At 48.7% G+C, this 17,580-nt stretch overlaps 1 protein-coding gene across 5 annotated transcripts in view; it reads left to right on the forward strand.

Annotated features, from left to right (window-relative positions):
* Positions 1-17,580, forward strand: part of DPP6 (dipeptidyl peptidase like 6) — a 479,395-nt gene that overhangs the window by 382,165 nt on the left and 79,650 nt on the right. For all 5 annotated transcript variants that reach the window (XM_077304797.1, XM_077304801.1, XM_077304799.1 and 2 more), the window contains exon 6: positions 15,322-15,374. In XM_077304797.1, the coding sequence (XP_077160912.1) occupies positions 15,322-15,374 (53 nt within the window). The remainder of the gene's footprint in view (positions 1-15,321; positions 15,375-17,580) is intronic.

The raw sequence follows: 17,580 nt of genomic DNA on the forward strand, positions 1-17,580 counted from the left end.
CAGGATGCCTCATTCTGGGGATTTACTGGGCAAACCGAGGAAGGTCTCAGAGACATACAAAACATTTGAAGAATTTCTCCACCAGCTTAACAGCAAACGTCGCCTACTGTGGGCCTTTTTGTGTGTGTGACAGACAGGAAAACGCTGGGGTTTATCGAGTGAAAGCTGCCAAGAGAGGAGGTCGGATAATGCCTCTGCCTCATCATCTCTGTGGGATGCAGAGACCACAATGTAATTCTAGAGGTTTGTTTCTTCCAGGCTGTTTTGACAGACAGGTACAGGGACGCTAGCCGTTTGCCAGGCTAAGTGAGTTCATCAGGGTTTTGCGGAAGCAGAGAGCAGCCGGGACTGAAACGGTGGTTTATGACTGCCCCAAAGTTATGGGCAACAATGCCGAATTCTTCTGTCTGATCCCCAAATGGTGTTTCCCAACTAGGACCTGCCCTCCCTTTCACAGACTCCTTTTATTTATTTGTTTGTTTGTTTGCTTGTTTGGGGAGCCAGCTTGGTGTAGTGGTTAGGTGTGTGGACTTCTAAACTGGCGAGCCAGGTTTGATTCCCCGCTCCCTCACATGCAGCCAGCTGGGTGACCTTGGGCTCACCACTGATAGAGCTGTTCTGACCAAGCAGTAATACCAGGGCTCTCTCAGCCTCCCCTCCCTCACAGGGTGTCTGTTGTGGGGAGAGGAAAAGGAAGATGAATGTAAGCCCCTTTGAGCCTCCTTCAGGTAGAGAAAAGTGGCATCTAAGAACCAACTCTTCTTCTTCTTCAGTAATCTCAGGGCTCTCTCAGCCCCACCCACCTCACAGGGTGTCTGTTGTGGGGAGAGGAAAGGGAAGGCGATTGGAAGCCGCTTTGAGACTCCTTTGGGTAGAGAAAAGCGGCATCTAAGAACCAACTCTTTGTCTTCTTTCTTCTTCTTCTTCTTCTTCTTCTTCTTCTTCTTCTTCTTCTTCTTCTTCTTCTTCTCTATTTCAAAACCTTCGTGTCCCTCTGCTTTCAAAGACGAGGTAGCCGACCGTGAAGGATGGGCAAAGAAAATGGCCACTTTGAAAGGGGGACTCTCCTCTGAAGCCCCTCCCCTTCCCAGACCTCACTGTCCTCAGAGGCTGCCCCTTATTTTTTCAGGCATTTCCAAATGGAGAGCTGGCACTGTTATTGCCGTGGGACATTCTGAACAAGCAGTCAGCATCCAAGCCTTATTCTGAAATCCTTGTTTGGTGGTAGACTGGTCAGACGGCTGTTAGAAAAGTGAAGCGATGAGAACTTAGCACATATCTGCTGTCTGTTGTGGAGTCTTTAATAAGCAAAAAGAGGCCACACACTTGGGCAGTGCCGACAACAAGAAGAAAACTGAGAAATGCAATAATCCGGTTAAACCTGCGCATCAATAGGAAATTTTCAGATATCAACGAAAGGACTAAGTTTACATTATTTAATACAAAACCATCCAATATAAGAAAATAACACATTCTTTTAATGCAATGTTATTGTTTCTGCCTAAGTGTCTAATATGTATTAGTTTGAATAGCAGAATAACAACCCAACAAACATACAATGGGTCTCCTCATTTCGGACTTGTCTTTTTCAATCATCTTCAAAACTGAAGAGTAGCCTGTTAGCAGAATAACAGACTAATAAGCGTATTTTGATAATGAACTGTTTTCCAAACCATGCAAAACACCACTTGGCAAGGGAGTTTCAGAATACAGTCAGAATACAGCATTATTAACATCGTAGAGTTCTGGTATTTTTTCCTGTGGTCCTAGAGTTCTGGCTCCCCCTCCTTCAGCCATGTATCCGCTGGGGATGGTATCACAGCGTTTCCTGAACTCAGACGATAGTGTCCCCATGGGCACACTCACCCAGCCTAATTGAGTCAAGTCGTATGCCCACGACACCATTTGCCAAAGGTGGGCACAGTAAGAAGGGCTTGTTTTCTCCTAAGCCAGCTATTGAGCTCGGAGGCTTAATTGGGTAACGTATAGAGTGGAGAGTGAATCTTTTAATCTCTTCAGGCAAACAAAGACCGTTTAATACTCCGCACAAAGGCCCATGAGTTTGTCAAGCGGCTGTATCTTAATAACCTTTGAATGCTATATATCGCCGTGCAAGGGAGGCCTTACAGTAATTTAAATTAACCAGGGCCATTTGTGTAATTGGTAATAAATGCAACACAGGAAAGTAAATGAAGGGAAAAGCGACTTTCGCTGAGTGACACGGCGAGATATTAAATGGAGGGTCCTTAATTGCTTTTATTATGAATGACTGTAGTTGTAACATGGTATGGTGAGGATGCTGCATGGCCCAGATCTTTCTTAAAGCTGTTTGTTGTTCGTTTCTAATTTAGCAGCCCATTATTGTGCTGTTTCTAAAAGCAATTAAATAACTGAGAAACTCATGAATTCTGCACTTAATGTATGGAGACTTCTCGGGCTGATACAATAGATGCTGTTATCTGTTTTGTGGGTTAATGCCGTGCGATTGCACGTCCTGGAGGGGAAAAAAACCCTGCAAAGAATTAATCGTTACTGTAATTAGAACTAGCCCAATTGTTGACTGCAAAATGTTGATTTAGAAAATGTAGCCATGCTGTACCCTGGAGTTCAATTAGACTTGCTTTTGTATGGATGAGATACAAAGAAAAGTGTGGCTCTTGCACCATTAATGGTTGAATAGAATTTTGGCAGCTGCCACTTTTCATTCCAGACTGAGAAAAAGATGCACCTGAACTATGAATTATCTTTGTTTATTGTTCTGTGCTTTAAAATAGGTGGCTTCATTATTTTAAAAAAAACCAACAACAACAACAACACGTTTTTGCTCAGTTTATGATTTAGCGAAGAGCCTCTTGTGGCGCAGGGTGGTTAGGCAGCAGACATGCAGTCTGAAAGCTCTGCCCATGAGGCTGGGAGTTCGATCCCAGCAGCCGGCTCAAGGTTGACTCAGCCTTCCATCCTTCCAAGGTTGGTAAAATGAGTACCCAGCTTGCTGGGGGGTAAACGGTAATGACTAGGGAAGGCACTGGCAAACCACCCCGTATTGAGTCTGCCATGAAAACGCTAGAGGGCGTCACCCCAAGGGTCAGACATGACCTGGTGCTTGCGCAGGGGATACCTTTACCTTTTACCTTTATGATTTAGCGAATCGGTACAGTGGTCTAAGTATATTGGGGGATGAAATAATTTTTCTTCTCCCTGTCTGGAGACCTGACTCAGCAGAAAAGAGAATTCTTTATAACCTGGAAACGTTGGTAGTTGATCCTTGATCCTGAAGCCAATAATCGACTCTTACTTATTATGCATGGAGGACAGGCTGTGTGACTCAATGGCAAAGCATCTGCTTGGCATGCAGATGGACCCCGGTGCAATCCCCAGCATCTCCAGTAAGGACCAGGTTGCAGCCAGGTGGGCCCCAGCAACCAGCAACACCAACAGGACTGAACAAGGAACAATGGGAAAACTGCAGGCTTATATGTGCTTCAGTTGGCCCACCAAGAGCCCTAATTGGCCCTTGACAAATCCCTTTGATTGGTCCATGAGTTCTAGCAGTTCTAGTCTATGATTGGTTAACTTCTCAATCCCCGATTTGCATCATGGTTGCATTATCCCTATTCTGTCCACATAATGACATGGAGTCCATCTTTCAAAGTAGTCGTTTCCCCCCAGGGGAGTTGACCTTGGTCATCTGGGAAACAGTTGTTGAAGCAGGAGGTCTCCAGGTGATATCTGCAGTTTGGCAACCCTAAGCCCCTCCAAACGAATCTTTGCAACGTCGTGACTTACCTCCATCAAATGAATCTCAGCAACGGTATGCCTGGAGAGGACTCGCTAGTAAAACCTTCTATGTGTTTATGCGCAGACTTAGGTCTGAGAAACCAAAGCCCTAGAACAGACTACCCCAGCAATAAAACAGGGTGATCTTTAGTCCTCAAAGCCTCTGCGAAACAGGTGTCACCCTCCCCCTCTGTCCTAGCGAAGCAAAGAGAGCTCGTTCTGGCAGGGAAGGCGTTTTAATGAGGAAGCTCCAGAAGTCTGCCTTGTTCTCCCACATGCAGAGGAACAAAGACGGATCGGAGCAAGAGGCTATTCTTCTAAGCGCTGGCAGCTCCGCCCACTTGCCTTCCCCTGCCTTCCGTTAGTGCAGATAGGAGGGGAAGGCCGCAGCTGCTGAGATGCATGCCCAGAGGGAAAACTGCAGCCTCGCTGTCTCCGAGAACTAGCCCTCACTGCTGGTTTTCTTGGGAGGCTGACCAAGGTAATGTTATTGCATTTATCTTGGGGCAAGATTCAGTCTTCTTGGTTGAGAGGTAATTGGCTTCTGCCTCTTCCCAAAAAGCAGCCAATCCGCTTCATCACGTGGCAGTAGTGGAATCGACTGCCTAAGGAGGTGGAGAGCTCCCCATCACTGGCGGTCTTCAAGCAGCGGCTGGACAGGTCCTTATTCTGGATCCTCTAGCCTGATCCTGCATTGAGCAGGGGGCTGGACTAGATGGGCTTCATGGACCCTTCCAACTCTATGGTTCTATGGTTTTGTAAGCAGCAGCTGGGCAGATCCTTATCCTGGATCCTCTGGGCCAGGGGTAGTCAACCTGTGGTCCTCCAGGTGTTCATGGACTACAATTCCCATGAGCCCCTGACAGCAAACGCTGTCAGGGGCTCATGGGAATTGAAGTCCATGAACATCTGGAGGAGCACAGGTTGACTACCCCTGGCCTAGGCTGATCCTGCATTGAGCAGGGGGTTGGACTAGATGGCCTGTATGGCCCCTTCCAACTCTATGGTTCTATGATTCTGTGACTTAATGTCCACAGGCAGGCACTAGCAAGCCGAGGCTTTTTCTGTCGTCCTGGAGAACAGCCTGCATTGGCCATGGAAAAGCCCAGCCGCCGTTTCGGAATCACTAATCATTCAGCCTTTCTTTCCACGTACAAACACTGTCTTGAACAAATGAGATTTCTCTCCCCCACCACCAAACAGAAGTCAAGAAACAAAATGACAAAGAACGGGGTACGGTTCGGCTTCCTCGCTGAGCCATGTAATCTATCAGTTTTAAGCAAGGGAATATATCATTTTTTTAAGCTGACCTCTCTTTTTTTATTTTTATTGGACAGAGTGTTGGTTTTAAAAGGAAGAAAAGAGAAAGGGAGGAGGCTGGGAAAGGAGAGCGAGATCTGGGATAGCCACAAGCGTGCCGGTTCAGAGCACGGGAGGCTAAGGCTGCCGTGCAGTCCTGGACACGGTAATGCCCTTTTTTGTCCACTGAAGAAGAAAGAGCTTCAAAGAGGAAAGCTCTGTTTAGGACTGCAAATGGATTCAGCATCAGGTTGGGATAACTGAGACCCAGCTTCCAATCCCATGGATGACGGGGTGATCTTAGGCCAGCAAACTGAAGAAGAAGGCTGGTCCAGAGTGCAGGAAGAGAAGGGGGAAATGAACAAGGTACAGTGGGGAAAATGTTTTATCTGTAATTTTGGATCTGTGGTCACAAATAGAATATTTTCCCGCTGTACCATGTTATTTCAGTGACCTTGAGCCAGTTGATCTTTCTTTCTCCCTCCCTCTTTCTCTCTCCCTCTCCTCCTTCCTTCCTTCTCTCTATACTTTCTTTCTTCACTCTATACTTTTTCCTTCCTTCCTTCCTTCCTTCCTTCCTTCTCTCTATACTTTCTTTCTTCAATCTATACTTTTTCCTTCCTTCCTTCCTTCTTTCCTTCCTTCCTTCCTTCCTTCCTTCCTTCCTTCCAGTATTCCACACATATCTGGTGGTGGAAAGTGCCATCAAGTGCCCGGTCAACTTATGACGACCCCATAGGCCAGGGGTTGCCAAACTGTGACTCTCCAGATGTTCATGGGCGACAGTTCCCATGAGCCCCTGCCAACTGGCCATGCTGGCCAAGAGCTCTTGGCCCTTGTAGTCCATGAATATCCGGAGAGCTGGAGTTTGGTCCAGAGGATTTTCAAGGCAAGAGACGAAGAACACGGGCAGTTTAATTGCCTGCCTCCCTGTAGCACCCCTGGACCCCCTTGGAGGTCTCCCATCCAAGTATTAACCAGGGTCGACCCTGCTTAGCTTCCAAAACCTGCGGAGATTGGGCTAGTGAGAGTAAAACAGCTAATTTGGTGCGGAGCCAACAGACGGGGCACATTCTGTTACAGGGTTTGTCTCCCTGCATGTTTGGCAGCAGCCTAATTTATGCAAAGGAGATGGAAAGAAGTAATGAAAAAGCTCTCCAACCTTTTAGTCACTCTGTCACTGCCAATAGTTCAATTCCAGTGGAGCTCACTCGATGCTGTGTGGGACAGGTGGCCGAGCAACTAAAGACGGCTTTTGTAATTACTTGGCACGTCAGCCCCGCGTTCAAGAACACCGCACCAGTTGGCAGATTGGATTAAAGTTCTCTTAAGGGTTGGCTTGGGTATGCTGAGTACCTGCAGTCCAAATTGCCTGCACAAAGATTAAAAAGCGTAGATTTCTGCCGCAAGCCGAATTGCGTTAACTTGAGGATGTTATTCGGCTTGTCACGAAATCTTCGGGGGCACCCTGATTCTGTTCCGGATGTGTATCGTTTCAGCAAGGTTGAGATTAACTGGGCTGGTTCACAAGCTCGGGTGTCTCCTTTTAGCTTTCGTCTCTCGCGCTGGAATCTTAAGCATAGTTATACCCTCCAAAGCCCTAAGCTTTCAGTAGACTTTGAGGGACATAACTCTTCTTAGGATAACACTGTTGGTGACAAAATACTCCCCCCCCCCATGGAGCGCCAACACAGCTTACATCTGTTTTGTCCTCACAACAACCCTGTGAGGTAAGCTAGGCTGAAAGAATATGACTGGCCCAAAGCCACACAGCAAATTCCTACAGCACAAGTGGGAATTCGAACCTGGGTCTCCCAGATGCCAGCACTTAACCACTGCACCACATGAGCCTCTCATGTTGCGATGTGCGCTTGATGAATTAAAAGCCTTTGAGAAAACCAGAAACATGGGACATATAAATGACACCAAAGCCAAAAGAGGTCAATCTGGACCCAATCTTTAGAGCAGGGGTAGTCAAACTGCGGCCCTCCAGATGTCCATGGACTACAATTCCCAGGAGCCCCCTGCCAGCATTCGCTGGCAGGGGGCTCCTGGGAATTGTAGTCCATGGACATCTGGAGGGCCGCAGTTTGATTACCCCTGCTTTAGAGAGTATAAGCCGTGGACCCAATCCTTAGAAGTTATTATTGTTAGGTGCGAAGTCCATTTAAGTTCGCACCGACTGCTTCAGTGACTCCATCCAGCCGCCTCGTTCTCTGTCGTCCCCTTCTTCTTTTGCCCTCAATGTAGATATTTTAGCATGCATTAAAACTAAAAAGGCACCGATTCCTTCCTTGGGTCACCATCCCCCCCTCCCCCAAGTGTGCACATTTCCTCCGGATTCTAGGCCCTGTGTAAATTAGCTTTATCAGCCCAACTGATTTCCCCTGTTCCCTTACTGCAGCTTGACTGCTTGTGAACATTCAATAACCACTGTTCTCTTCCTTTCCATCCATTCGAAGAATCAGAGCCTGAGGATAAGAATCGGACACTGATGCAGAGCATTAAGACAGCATCTCATTTAAAAAAACTTTCCGATGGCCCTCTGTTCTGTTCAGTGCGCGGCAATAACAGGAACTAGTTAAATGGTAATGAAGTTACGCAGCATATGTTTCTCGGGAAGGAACCTGCATTAGTCTGACTCAGAGAAGCACAGCGACCAAACAAAGACGTTTCATGACTGTCGGGGATGCAAAAGGCAGAGCTGAAAATAAAGGTGCTAAAATGTGCCACATTTCTTTATGCTGCATACCTTATTATTAACATATTACATATTGCCTGTCGTAGGCTCTTCCGAAGTGCAAAAAATATAGCATCAAAGTACATCCTAGTGCCCATCAGACACCATATTCTGGAAACGTAGGGTTACTAAGCCAGCAGCTAGAGGTGCCAACCTCCAGGTGGGGCCTGGGCCTCTCCTGAAACTAAAGCTCAGCTCCAAATTGAGCTTGCTGGAGACAGTGGATGCTTTGGAGGGGGGACTCTCTGGCATTGTACTCCATGGAGATCCCTGCATTCTCCAGGCCTTACTCTCCAATCCTCAGGAATTTCCCTGCCTTGCAACCCCACCACCACCCCCAAGCCTTTTATTATTAGTTTGTTAACTAGTCAAACAGTTTGGTTATTGGAGCAGCCCTGGGATGCTTTACAAAGCAATGGGAAGACGGGAGGGGGGAAAGAGGGAGAAATATAATTTGCCTACTTTCAAACAGTGCGAATGAGCCTCTTGTGGCGCAGAGTGGTAAGGCAGCAGAAATGCTGTCTGAAGCTGTCTGCCCATGAGGCTGGGAGTTCGATCCCAGCAGCCGGCTCAAGGTCGACTCAGCCTTCCATCTTTCTGAGGTTGGTAAAATGAGTACCCAGCTTGCTGGGGGGTAAACGGTAATGACTGGGGAAGGCACTGGCAAACCACCCCGTATGGAGTCTGCCATGAAAACGCTGGAGGGCGCCACCCCAAGGGTCAGACATTACCCGGTGCTTGCACAGGGGATACCTTTCCCTTTAAACACTGCGATAGTGTGTAGCTTGTTATAAACCTCTCAAGGCAACAGCTCAGATGTTTCACAGCCAAATGGAAGTAAATCCAAGTCAGTGTCACAGTTTTTTGTTACAGGAGTCTGCAGTCATTCGCTAAGGAAGGACCCACCCATAGGCCTTGGGCATCCTAGTCTGAGCCCAGTCATTGCTTCATGTGTAGCAGGAAATCACAAACAGAAAGTCACCCTTAGCTGCCGGAATATGCAAGCTCTTCAGTGTGCATGATGGAACGGAATACGAGGAGTGCCTTGCAGGGGGCATTGGAGGAGAGCATAATGGGAATAGGAATGGCCTGGCATTTTTGAAGTACTCTCCTCCAGCACCTGATGGGCTCAGTGGGAAACTTCCTGCTGTTTTGAGCACACTTCCTGGTGTAGAGATTAAGAGCGGTGGCCTCTAATCTGGAGAACTGGGTTCAATTCCCCGCTCCTCCACTTGCAGCCGGGCTGGGTGACCTTGAGCTAATCACAGTTCTCTTAAAGTGGTTCTTGTAGAGCAGTTCTTGCAGAGCTCTCAGCCTTATCTAGCTCACACTGTTGTGGAGAGAGAAAGGGAAAATGCTTTGTAAGCCACTTTGGGATTCCTTTAGGTAGTGAAAAGCGGGGTATAAAAAATACAGCTTCTCTCCTTTACTGGGTGTGCCCAAATGGCATCTTTATTCCAGTGAGTGGTTCTATAGTACAAACCCAGAATTTTTTCTTTCTGCCCTCCCCCCCCTGCTTTTCCTCTGGGGAGCTCAGGGCGCCCTATATCATTGCCTCCTCCTTTATTTTATCCTCACAACAATCCTGCGAGGTAGGTGAGGCTGAGAGAAAGTGAGTGGCCCAAAGTCACCCAGCAGGCAGGGAGGGGATTGGGTCCCAAGTCTGACGCGCTCTCACCACTCGCCTGCGCTGGGTCCTGCTGCACCACGCTCCTCGCTGCGTGCCCTCGCTGAAGCCCTCTTTGCAATGCTGTCGTGCAGAAAAATGCACCTTAAAAGCTAGCTTGCAATTTTGAAACGAGACGGAGAGCAGATTTCTGTGAAATATCTGCCACCAGCGCCGTAGAAAAATCTATTCACGATGACAGGTGGCGAGGGATCTCCTCACAGTCTGTCATCGTGAAGTGGAGATGCTGAGGCTGTGTAAACTGCCAAGAAACGGTGCACTTGAAGGTCGTTGGAGACATTATAAGTCATGAAAATAGCCCAGCAAGGAGGGGGAAATCAGACCACAGCTTGTAAGTCTGGTGAGGCAGAAGATTAGACCAGGACAATAGATTACCTCAACCTTTTCCCACTGGGACACCGCTGGAGTCCGGTGGCACCTTTAACACCAACAAAGTTTAATTCTGGGTCAAGATTTTATCTTACTTATAAAAAATACTCAGTCTCAAGGACTGATGGACCGCTGGAATCTGGTCAAAACTATAAATATAATAGAGCCTCTTGTGGCGCAGAGTGGTAAGGCAGCGACATGCTGTCTGAAGCTGTCTGCCCATGAGGCTGGGAGTTCGATCCCAGCAGCCGGCTCAAGGTCGACTCAGCCTTCCATCCTTCCGAGGTCAGTAAAATGAGTACCCAGCTTGCTGGGGGGTAAACGGTAATGACTGGGGAAGGCACGGGCAAACCACCCCGTATTGAGTCTGCCATGAAAACGCTGGAGGGCGTCACCCCAAGGGTCAGACATGACTCGGTGCTTGCACAGGGGATACCTTTGCCTTTACCTTATAAATATAATAATTTTTTGTCATCGAGTCTCAACCAACTCACGGTGATCCCAGGACTATGGGATTTCAAGCTAAGAGGCGAGAAGAGTTGGTTTGTCATTGCATCCTTCTGCATAGCAACCCCCTGTCTTCTGTAGTGGTCTCCCCTCCAGGCGGTCTTCCCTCCAAGTACTAACCGTAGCTGATCTTGCTCACCTTCCAAGTGGCCACCTGCCTTCCAAGTCTTGACCACTGCCAAGGGCTCCCCAGACCTCCGTTGGAGGGGATACGTTGAATTATTGATGTGGAACACATCTTCTGGCTTGCCTACTACAACAGAAATGGGAATGGACCTGATGTCCATTGTCCAGCCTCACGGAGTGAGCCAGAAGAAGCAGGGAGGCAGCTGGTAGCCACAATAGTGGCCACACCTGTGCTGGCTGAGGCCAAAGCAGTGGCTGCAGAGAGGCAGCAGAGAGGAGGAGCCCACAGCCACACTGGCTGAGGCTAAAGCAGCATCTGTGATCCCATCCACAGACACCAAGGCAGCAGCTGCACCCACACCACCGAACATTGAGGCAGTGGCTGTAGAGGCACCAGTGGAGTCCCAAAGCTGGCAGCCGCAGGACAGCCAGCTATGGTGGAGGACCCCATGCTGGCAATGGAGGAGGGTTGCCCTGCATGGGTTGCTCATGGTGGTGGGTGGCTACAAGGCTCCCTGGCCAGGTAAGTGGATGAATGCCCTAAGCATCCTTTAAGGGGGCCAGCAATTGCAAACCTCCCGCTCCTCCCCTCTATCCGCCACTCCACCTGGCCCTCACCTGCTCATGATGCTGTGGCCGCAAGTGAGGGCCAGATTGTCACAGATGATGGGTTCCACATCATCTGCGACAATCTGAGTCTTGGAAAAAAATTCTTTCCGGGTGTCCTTGCCCTTTGAAGGTAGAATATAGAAGCGGCCCCAGAGAGGCTGTTGACAAGGGTCTGGGAAGATCCCAGCATGGCAGGAAGCGGTTTCTAAAGAATAATTGCTAGGATGATTAGTGCGCTGCAGAGAAGACATGAGAAGTATCTGCTCCCTTTCCGAGATACGCCCAAGACAGCCTTCGTGCTAAAGCCACATACAATATTTAATTAGAACGGTAACAAAAACGAGGAAACAAAGTCTGGTTGCCAGCAAGAAGCTGCCGTTTCCAAATCAGGTCTACCAAAAGCCGAAAGTTCCTATCAGTCGGATGTAACCTCCTGACAACACAGAGATTATGCCAAGCAAACGTCACTGGCAGCGCAATTCATAATTTTGGACCAGTTACTGAAAATGCGCTTCCGTTGGTTCCTATTAATCTTCGTTCTCTGATGAAGGAATCCTACGGCTGGTTCTTAGTGTCGTGTTCTGAGAGTAGCACAGCAACAGATGCTTCTGTCCCACAGTGGAATATATTCATTAATCAATGACGCTCCCTACAAGACGCAAACCTCAGAGAAAGGGGTAGATTGACTGGAGGCTGGAGTACTGCGCAGGATTTTGACAAGCTGGCTTCAGCCGAAATCAGGCTGCCGGTTCTCTGTCAGAGTTGTGGTTGGTTAAGAAGCTGTCACGACTTTTGGATTGCAGTAAGACCCTTCAAAAACATGAGTGTGTTTCCTCAGTGGGGAAAAAAGCTCCCTGAAATAAATACCTGACTAATGTATCTCTCACTACGTTGCGTTCCTTAGGCATGAGATCTCGGGGTACTTGTGGGCTTTAAGCTAAATATGAGCAGACAATGTGATGCAGCAGTGAGAAAGGCGAATGCAGTCTTGGGCTCTGTCAGCAGAGGCATCACATCAAACTCACAAGCTGCTCCTCTGTGTGGTAGCACATTACCTGGCCGTTACTGCTGGGCTTGGCCTGGTGAGTCCTCCCTAAAAGTCCTGGCAGCCTGGAAAGGGTCTTGTCCCCTTCCCACAGCCTTTTACAGACAAGAACCAAGGCTGGCAATATTGTTCTGGTTGCCGAGCAACAGCCACTGAGGGCATTTGTCTCTTAAAGAAACAGGTTCAGATTCTATCATTTTAGAGGGTTTTGACTACCCAGGGTTGGTTTTTTCTTTTTAAGATCTCAGATTTTTCTACATACCTTTTATCACAGAAAAGGTTTCTCTGCAGAAAGGTCTATTTTGTCTGTTCCTGGCCACAATGTCTGGACTTGTATCCACAGATGGAGCCATGTTGAGATTAGATTTACCAATTATGTATTCTGACTTTTGTGATTTTATGGGGGATAGAAGAAGAGGAAGTTTGAGAGACAGGTCAGAAATATGAAGGGCTTCAAAGTATGATTCAGCACAAGCCTTGGATGTTATTTATACCTGCACCGGATCCTGTCCTCTCTTTCATTGCCCCGCATCCCATCAGAATCCTAGTCATTGTGAAATTACAGATCTTGATGGGCTTACTCCTTTGCAGAATCCAGAAAGGTAATGAAGCAGCATCAAATATAGATCAATCCCAGTTCATTACAGGATGTCAAGAGCTGGTAGTGCAGAGAGTTTTTCATTTGACAATTAGCTCTCCGAGCTTAGGAAAGATTTAAAACCAGAGGGGAAGGATAACATCTGTTATGCAGCAATGAGAATTAATTCCTCTGGTGACAGAGTGACTGGACTATGGTGGTCGATTGATTATGTAGGTCACCCAGCTGGCTGCCTGTGGAGGAGCAGGGAATCAAACCCAGCTTGTCAGGTCAGAGGCTGCTGCTGCTGCTAACCATGACACCACGCTGTCTGTCAGTAGCTCTCCAAGTCGTCAGGCAGAGGAAGATTTCTTACGGCATCTGCTACCTGAAATTCAGATTGACTAGAGATTGCCAGGGATTGAACCTGGGACCTTCTGCATGCCAAGCATGTGTCTGCACTGTGGCCCCTCTCTTGGTCCCACGTGGGGCCCTGAAAGGTTATATCACTCTGCCACCACATGGAGCTCCGTAGGTCTCCCCACCAAGGTTGGTCTCCCCACCCAAACAAAGGTTTCTTGTTCACAGGCTGCATGGGATTTGGAGTATTTTTCTTCTGCCTTTTCTCCATTTCTGTGTCAAACCTCTGAGGGTAAATAAGAGAATACAAATTCAGTTTAAAGTCAGCAGGAAATTTGCATTGTGACATGCGAAGGCCCCCTGAGCAATTCCCCCTGAGATGTTGACACCAAAGTGTATCAGAACAACCACTTCAGGGCAGTGCAGAGTGGAGCAGCACATCGCAGAGTTGTGTTTGTTTGTTTGTCCTCGTGTCAGATCCCCGAATGTCGCTGGGCAAGCCGCTTTCGGAGTTTGTCCACATCTGTGTCCAAAGATCTGTGAAAAGAACATGAGCAAGAAAAGCTTCTCCTTGGGGGCGAAGTGGCACCATTTCTAGGGCACTGGTCTGAGTTTCACTCACTTCCTTCTAAATGCATCCATACATTGTGTGAGAAGTAGACTGCGAGAGGGGCTTGAGCCTGTCTGGACGGCCTCAGGGATGGGTGGCCATAAAACTGTGGCTCGACATGGGTGAGTGAGGTACTGGTGTGCAGAAGGGAGGGAGGAGCAGACCCTGGTGGCCAGAGGTGGAGGCAGCCTCCAGGTCCCTCAGGCCTCAGATGGGAAGGGATTTGTGCTGACCTGGGTTGTCCTCTTCTCCATCAGGGGGCTCCCCACTTATTTCTCCCAGCCCTCTCATTGGGGGATGGTTCCAGCCATCTTCTCCTTGGCCAAAGGAAACCTGCACCTCTTTTCTACTTAAGTAGCTTTCCCCAAAGAATTATAGTTCAATACAGATGCTGAGAATTCTGTTAATAATCCCCAGTCCCCTTCCAAGAACTACATTTCCCAGAGTCCCCTTGGAAGAGGAAAAGCCCATTAAAACAGTTTATGGCACAGCTATGTCCCTGGAGTACACTGTGAGATAAGAAATCTAAGAATTTTGATGACCAGTAGGTTAGCCTCTTGTGGCGCAGAGTGGTAAGGCAGCAGACATGCAGTATGAACACTCTGACCATGAGGTTGGGAGTTCGATCCCAGCAGCCAGCTCAAGGTCGACTCAGTCTTCCATCCTTCCGAGGTCGGTAGAATGAGTACCCAGCTTGCTGGGGGGTAAATGGTAATGACTGGGGAAGGCACTGGCAAACCACCCTGTATTGAGTCTGCCATGAAAACCCTGGAGGGCGTCACCCCAAGGGTCAGACATGACTCGGTGCTTGCACAGGGGATACCTTTACCTTTAGGTTGGGAGCAGAATGCTTTTGCTGAAATCCTTTTGTTTTAATGCAGTCAAGTCTTTGAAGGAGGTCCCCTCCTTCCCCTTGCAGAAGTTAGTGAAAAGTAGCCGTGTCACTTTTCCCTTGCAAATCCCTTTGTCTTAATTTCCCTGCAGAACATTCAGAAGTAGACCTCTCCGGTCATAGGTCAGCGCTTTGCTGCGGTCAGTGAGACTCCTCAATAACAAGCCAGCTGCATTGAGTGTTGGGATCGGCCTCTCCCCACAGTCCTGGGAAAGGGCTCTGTGACTTTCTCCTTGGCGCTAGCGAGCACAATGCCCGCGAGAGGACGCCGTGATGGACTGTTTCCCCATCCTGTCTAGTTATAGCTGTGCACCCTGTCTCTGGCGGTCCAAGGTGTCCTCATTAATGGTTGTTCCAAATTTAGCTGTTGCTGGGAGCAAGTGCTCAGAGTATAATCAAAGGCCTGGTATCCATAGTGATGACACGGAACATCTGGAGGTGCAGGGCTTGCCAAATGTTCTAATAAGGTGCGCGGTGGAAAGAATGCACAACGAGGCATCATGCATCCATTCACTTTTCCTTTCTATGACAGCGCAAAATGGGTTTCTAATACCTTTCTCCCTCCGTTATGAATGCCGTACGAATCACAAAACAACTACCTGAACAAAGATCTTTCCCTCTCTCTCTCTTTCTCTTTTCTTTTTTGCATGCTAATTGATAATGGACTTAGTGACTCTTGCACCCTGCTAATCCGGTTGTCCTCGTTTCAATTTCCCTCTGCAGGAGTATCAGCATTCGTCTACGGCGTATTACGTCCTCCGGAAGCTGCCTTATGGGTAAGCGACTGCACTGCATGCCTTCCCTTTAAACGGGAAAATTTAGGGGTCAACTGCCTGAATGGAACAGGCACGGGCAAAGCAGCCCGGCAGTTCTTTGCGCTGCCCGCTAGGCATGCTGTCCTCATGACAGAGCCCGGGCAAAGGGCTTCCTAGGGACAGACCCTGTCTTCCTTTAACAGCCGGGTCTTACAGTGAAGAGCAACGAATCATCGCCGTAGGACAGGGGTAGTCAAACTGCGGCCCTCCAGATGTCCATGGCCTACAATTCCCACAAGCCCCTGCCAGCGAACGCTGGCAGGGGCTCCTGGGAATTGTAGTCCATGGACATCTGGAGGGCCGCAGTTTGACTACCCCTGCCGTAGGAGCACGTGCATTGGTTCCTGCTCATCAGCGTTCCATCCTCAACTGGAGTGTTTGGTTTTGTGTGGCCCGTGGGTTTGATTCTAATTTTTTTTTAAGGGAACTCTCCCTTTGCAGCGTTGTTTGGGTGTGGTGGGGAGTCTTGGTCCTCTTGACTGGGCCAGGTTTGGGTTTCCCATGTTGCCTCACTCCCTGGCCCTGTCCTTCCACACGCCCTTGCAGCTCCACAACAGATCCGCTGAGACCCTCTTGCAGCACAGTGGCACCTATCTGCTGACTTGGCCGTCTCACTGCCGAGCCAGTTTGGTGTAGTGGTTAGGAGTGCGGACTTGTAATCTGGCATGCCAGGTTCGATTCTGCGCTCCCCCACATGCAGCCAGCTGGGTGACCTTGGGCTCGCCACGGCACTGATAAAACTGTTCTGACCGGGCAGTGATATCAGGGCTCTCTCAGCCTCACCCACCCCACAGGGTGTCTGTTATGGGTAGAGGAAAGGGAAAGTGACTGTAAACCGCTTTGAGCCTCCTTCGGGTAGGGAAAAGCGGCATATAAGAACCAACTCTTCTTCTTCTTCTTCACCACTTGGCAGTCGCACAATATCAGAACTTGCACCGGGGCCCTCCCACTCCTTGTCTCTCGCGATAGCTGGCGATCATGTTCTTTTTTGACAGCACTCTGCAGGGTTGGTGTGTTGGGTGCCAGATGATTCCGATGCCTGAGCTAAGGCGTCATTGCACAAATAATGAATAAATAAATGTCACGGGTTATTGGGTTGTGTTTCTGCAAGGATGTCTGATCTCCATTTGTAGATTGTTTTATTGAACACTGTGATCCTACCCGATCAGGGAAGGAGAGGGATAGAAGCCTATGAATGAATAGGCAGGCAAACATTCTCAAGTGCAGCAGGTATCTTTTCTAAGCCTACGGCTCATCCATTGCATTGAGTGCCCGCGAGTTCTTGAACTGTGAGAAGGAACAAAAGGACTTCTTTCTCCGCCTTCTCTACCCCATGCCTGATTCTGTAGCCCTCTGTCATGTTCACAGTGCACTGCAGGGGGAGGAGCTTAAACAAGGGGGCGGGGACTACCAAGAGCAGCGCTCCCTCCGTCCTTCCCTCCTGTGAGAGCGTGTGTTAGTCATAGCAGCGGAATGAAATGTTCAAGGGCAGCATGTCACCGAGTGCCACGTTTAGAGATGCCCAGTTTGGAACCAGAGCTGGTGTTTACCATTCACTATTTTGTGTTGCCCATTGCTGATTTCCAAATTATAGAGATTGCACCTCTACCTTGTGGAGAGGACTCTGTAGCACAGTACCCTGCTGAGATCAGCCTCCCAAACCCCACTCTAGCCCAGCCCCAGCCCCAAATCTCCCCCACCCCAGAGTTGGCAACCCCATCCTCATTGTTAATCCCTCATTTCCCCGTAGTGTTTATCCAAAGTTCTAGGCATCATATTTTGGGGATGAGGGAATGCGGAAGTGCTTGAGACAATTCCCAGCATGGTATCGTGGCTGAGAGCAGCAACTTCTAATCTGGCAAGGTTTGATTTCCCGCTCCTCCACATGCAGCCAGCTGGGTGACCTTGTGCTGGTCTCAGTCCTGATAGTGCTGTTCTCACAGAACAATCCAGTCAGAGCTCTCTCGGTCCCTCCTTCCTCGCAGGGTGTCTGTTGTGGAAAGATGAAGGAAAGGTGATTGTAAGCCGTTTGAAGACTCCCTTGGGCAGTGAAAATCGGGGTATAAAAACCATCTCTTTTTCTTTTGTTTTATGTGCTTTGGGAAGTGACTGGTTCTTTCCAAGGAAAGCCACAGAAATGTGCTGTGGATGTTTTAACAGAATGGCA

The sequence above is a fragment of the Paroedura picta genome, chromosome 11 (genome assembly GCF_049243985.1).
Source record: "Paroedura picta isolate Pp20150507F chromosome 11, Ppicta_v3.0, whole genome shotgun sequence".
Taxonomy (NCBI): domain Eukaryota; kingdom Metazoa; phylum Chordata; class Lepidosauria; order Squamata; family Gekkonidae; genus Paroedura; species Paroedura picta.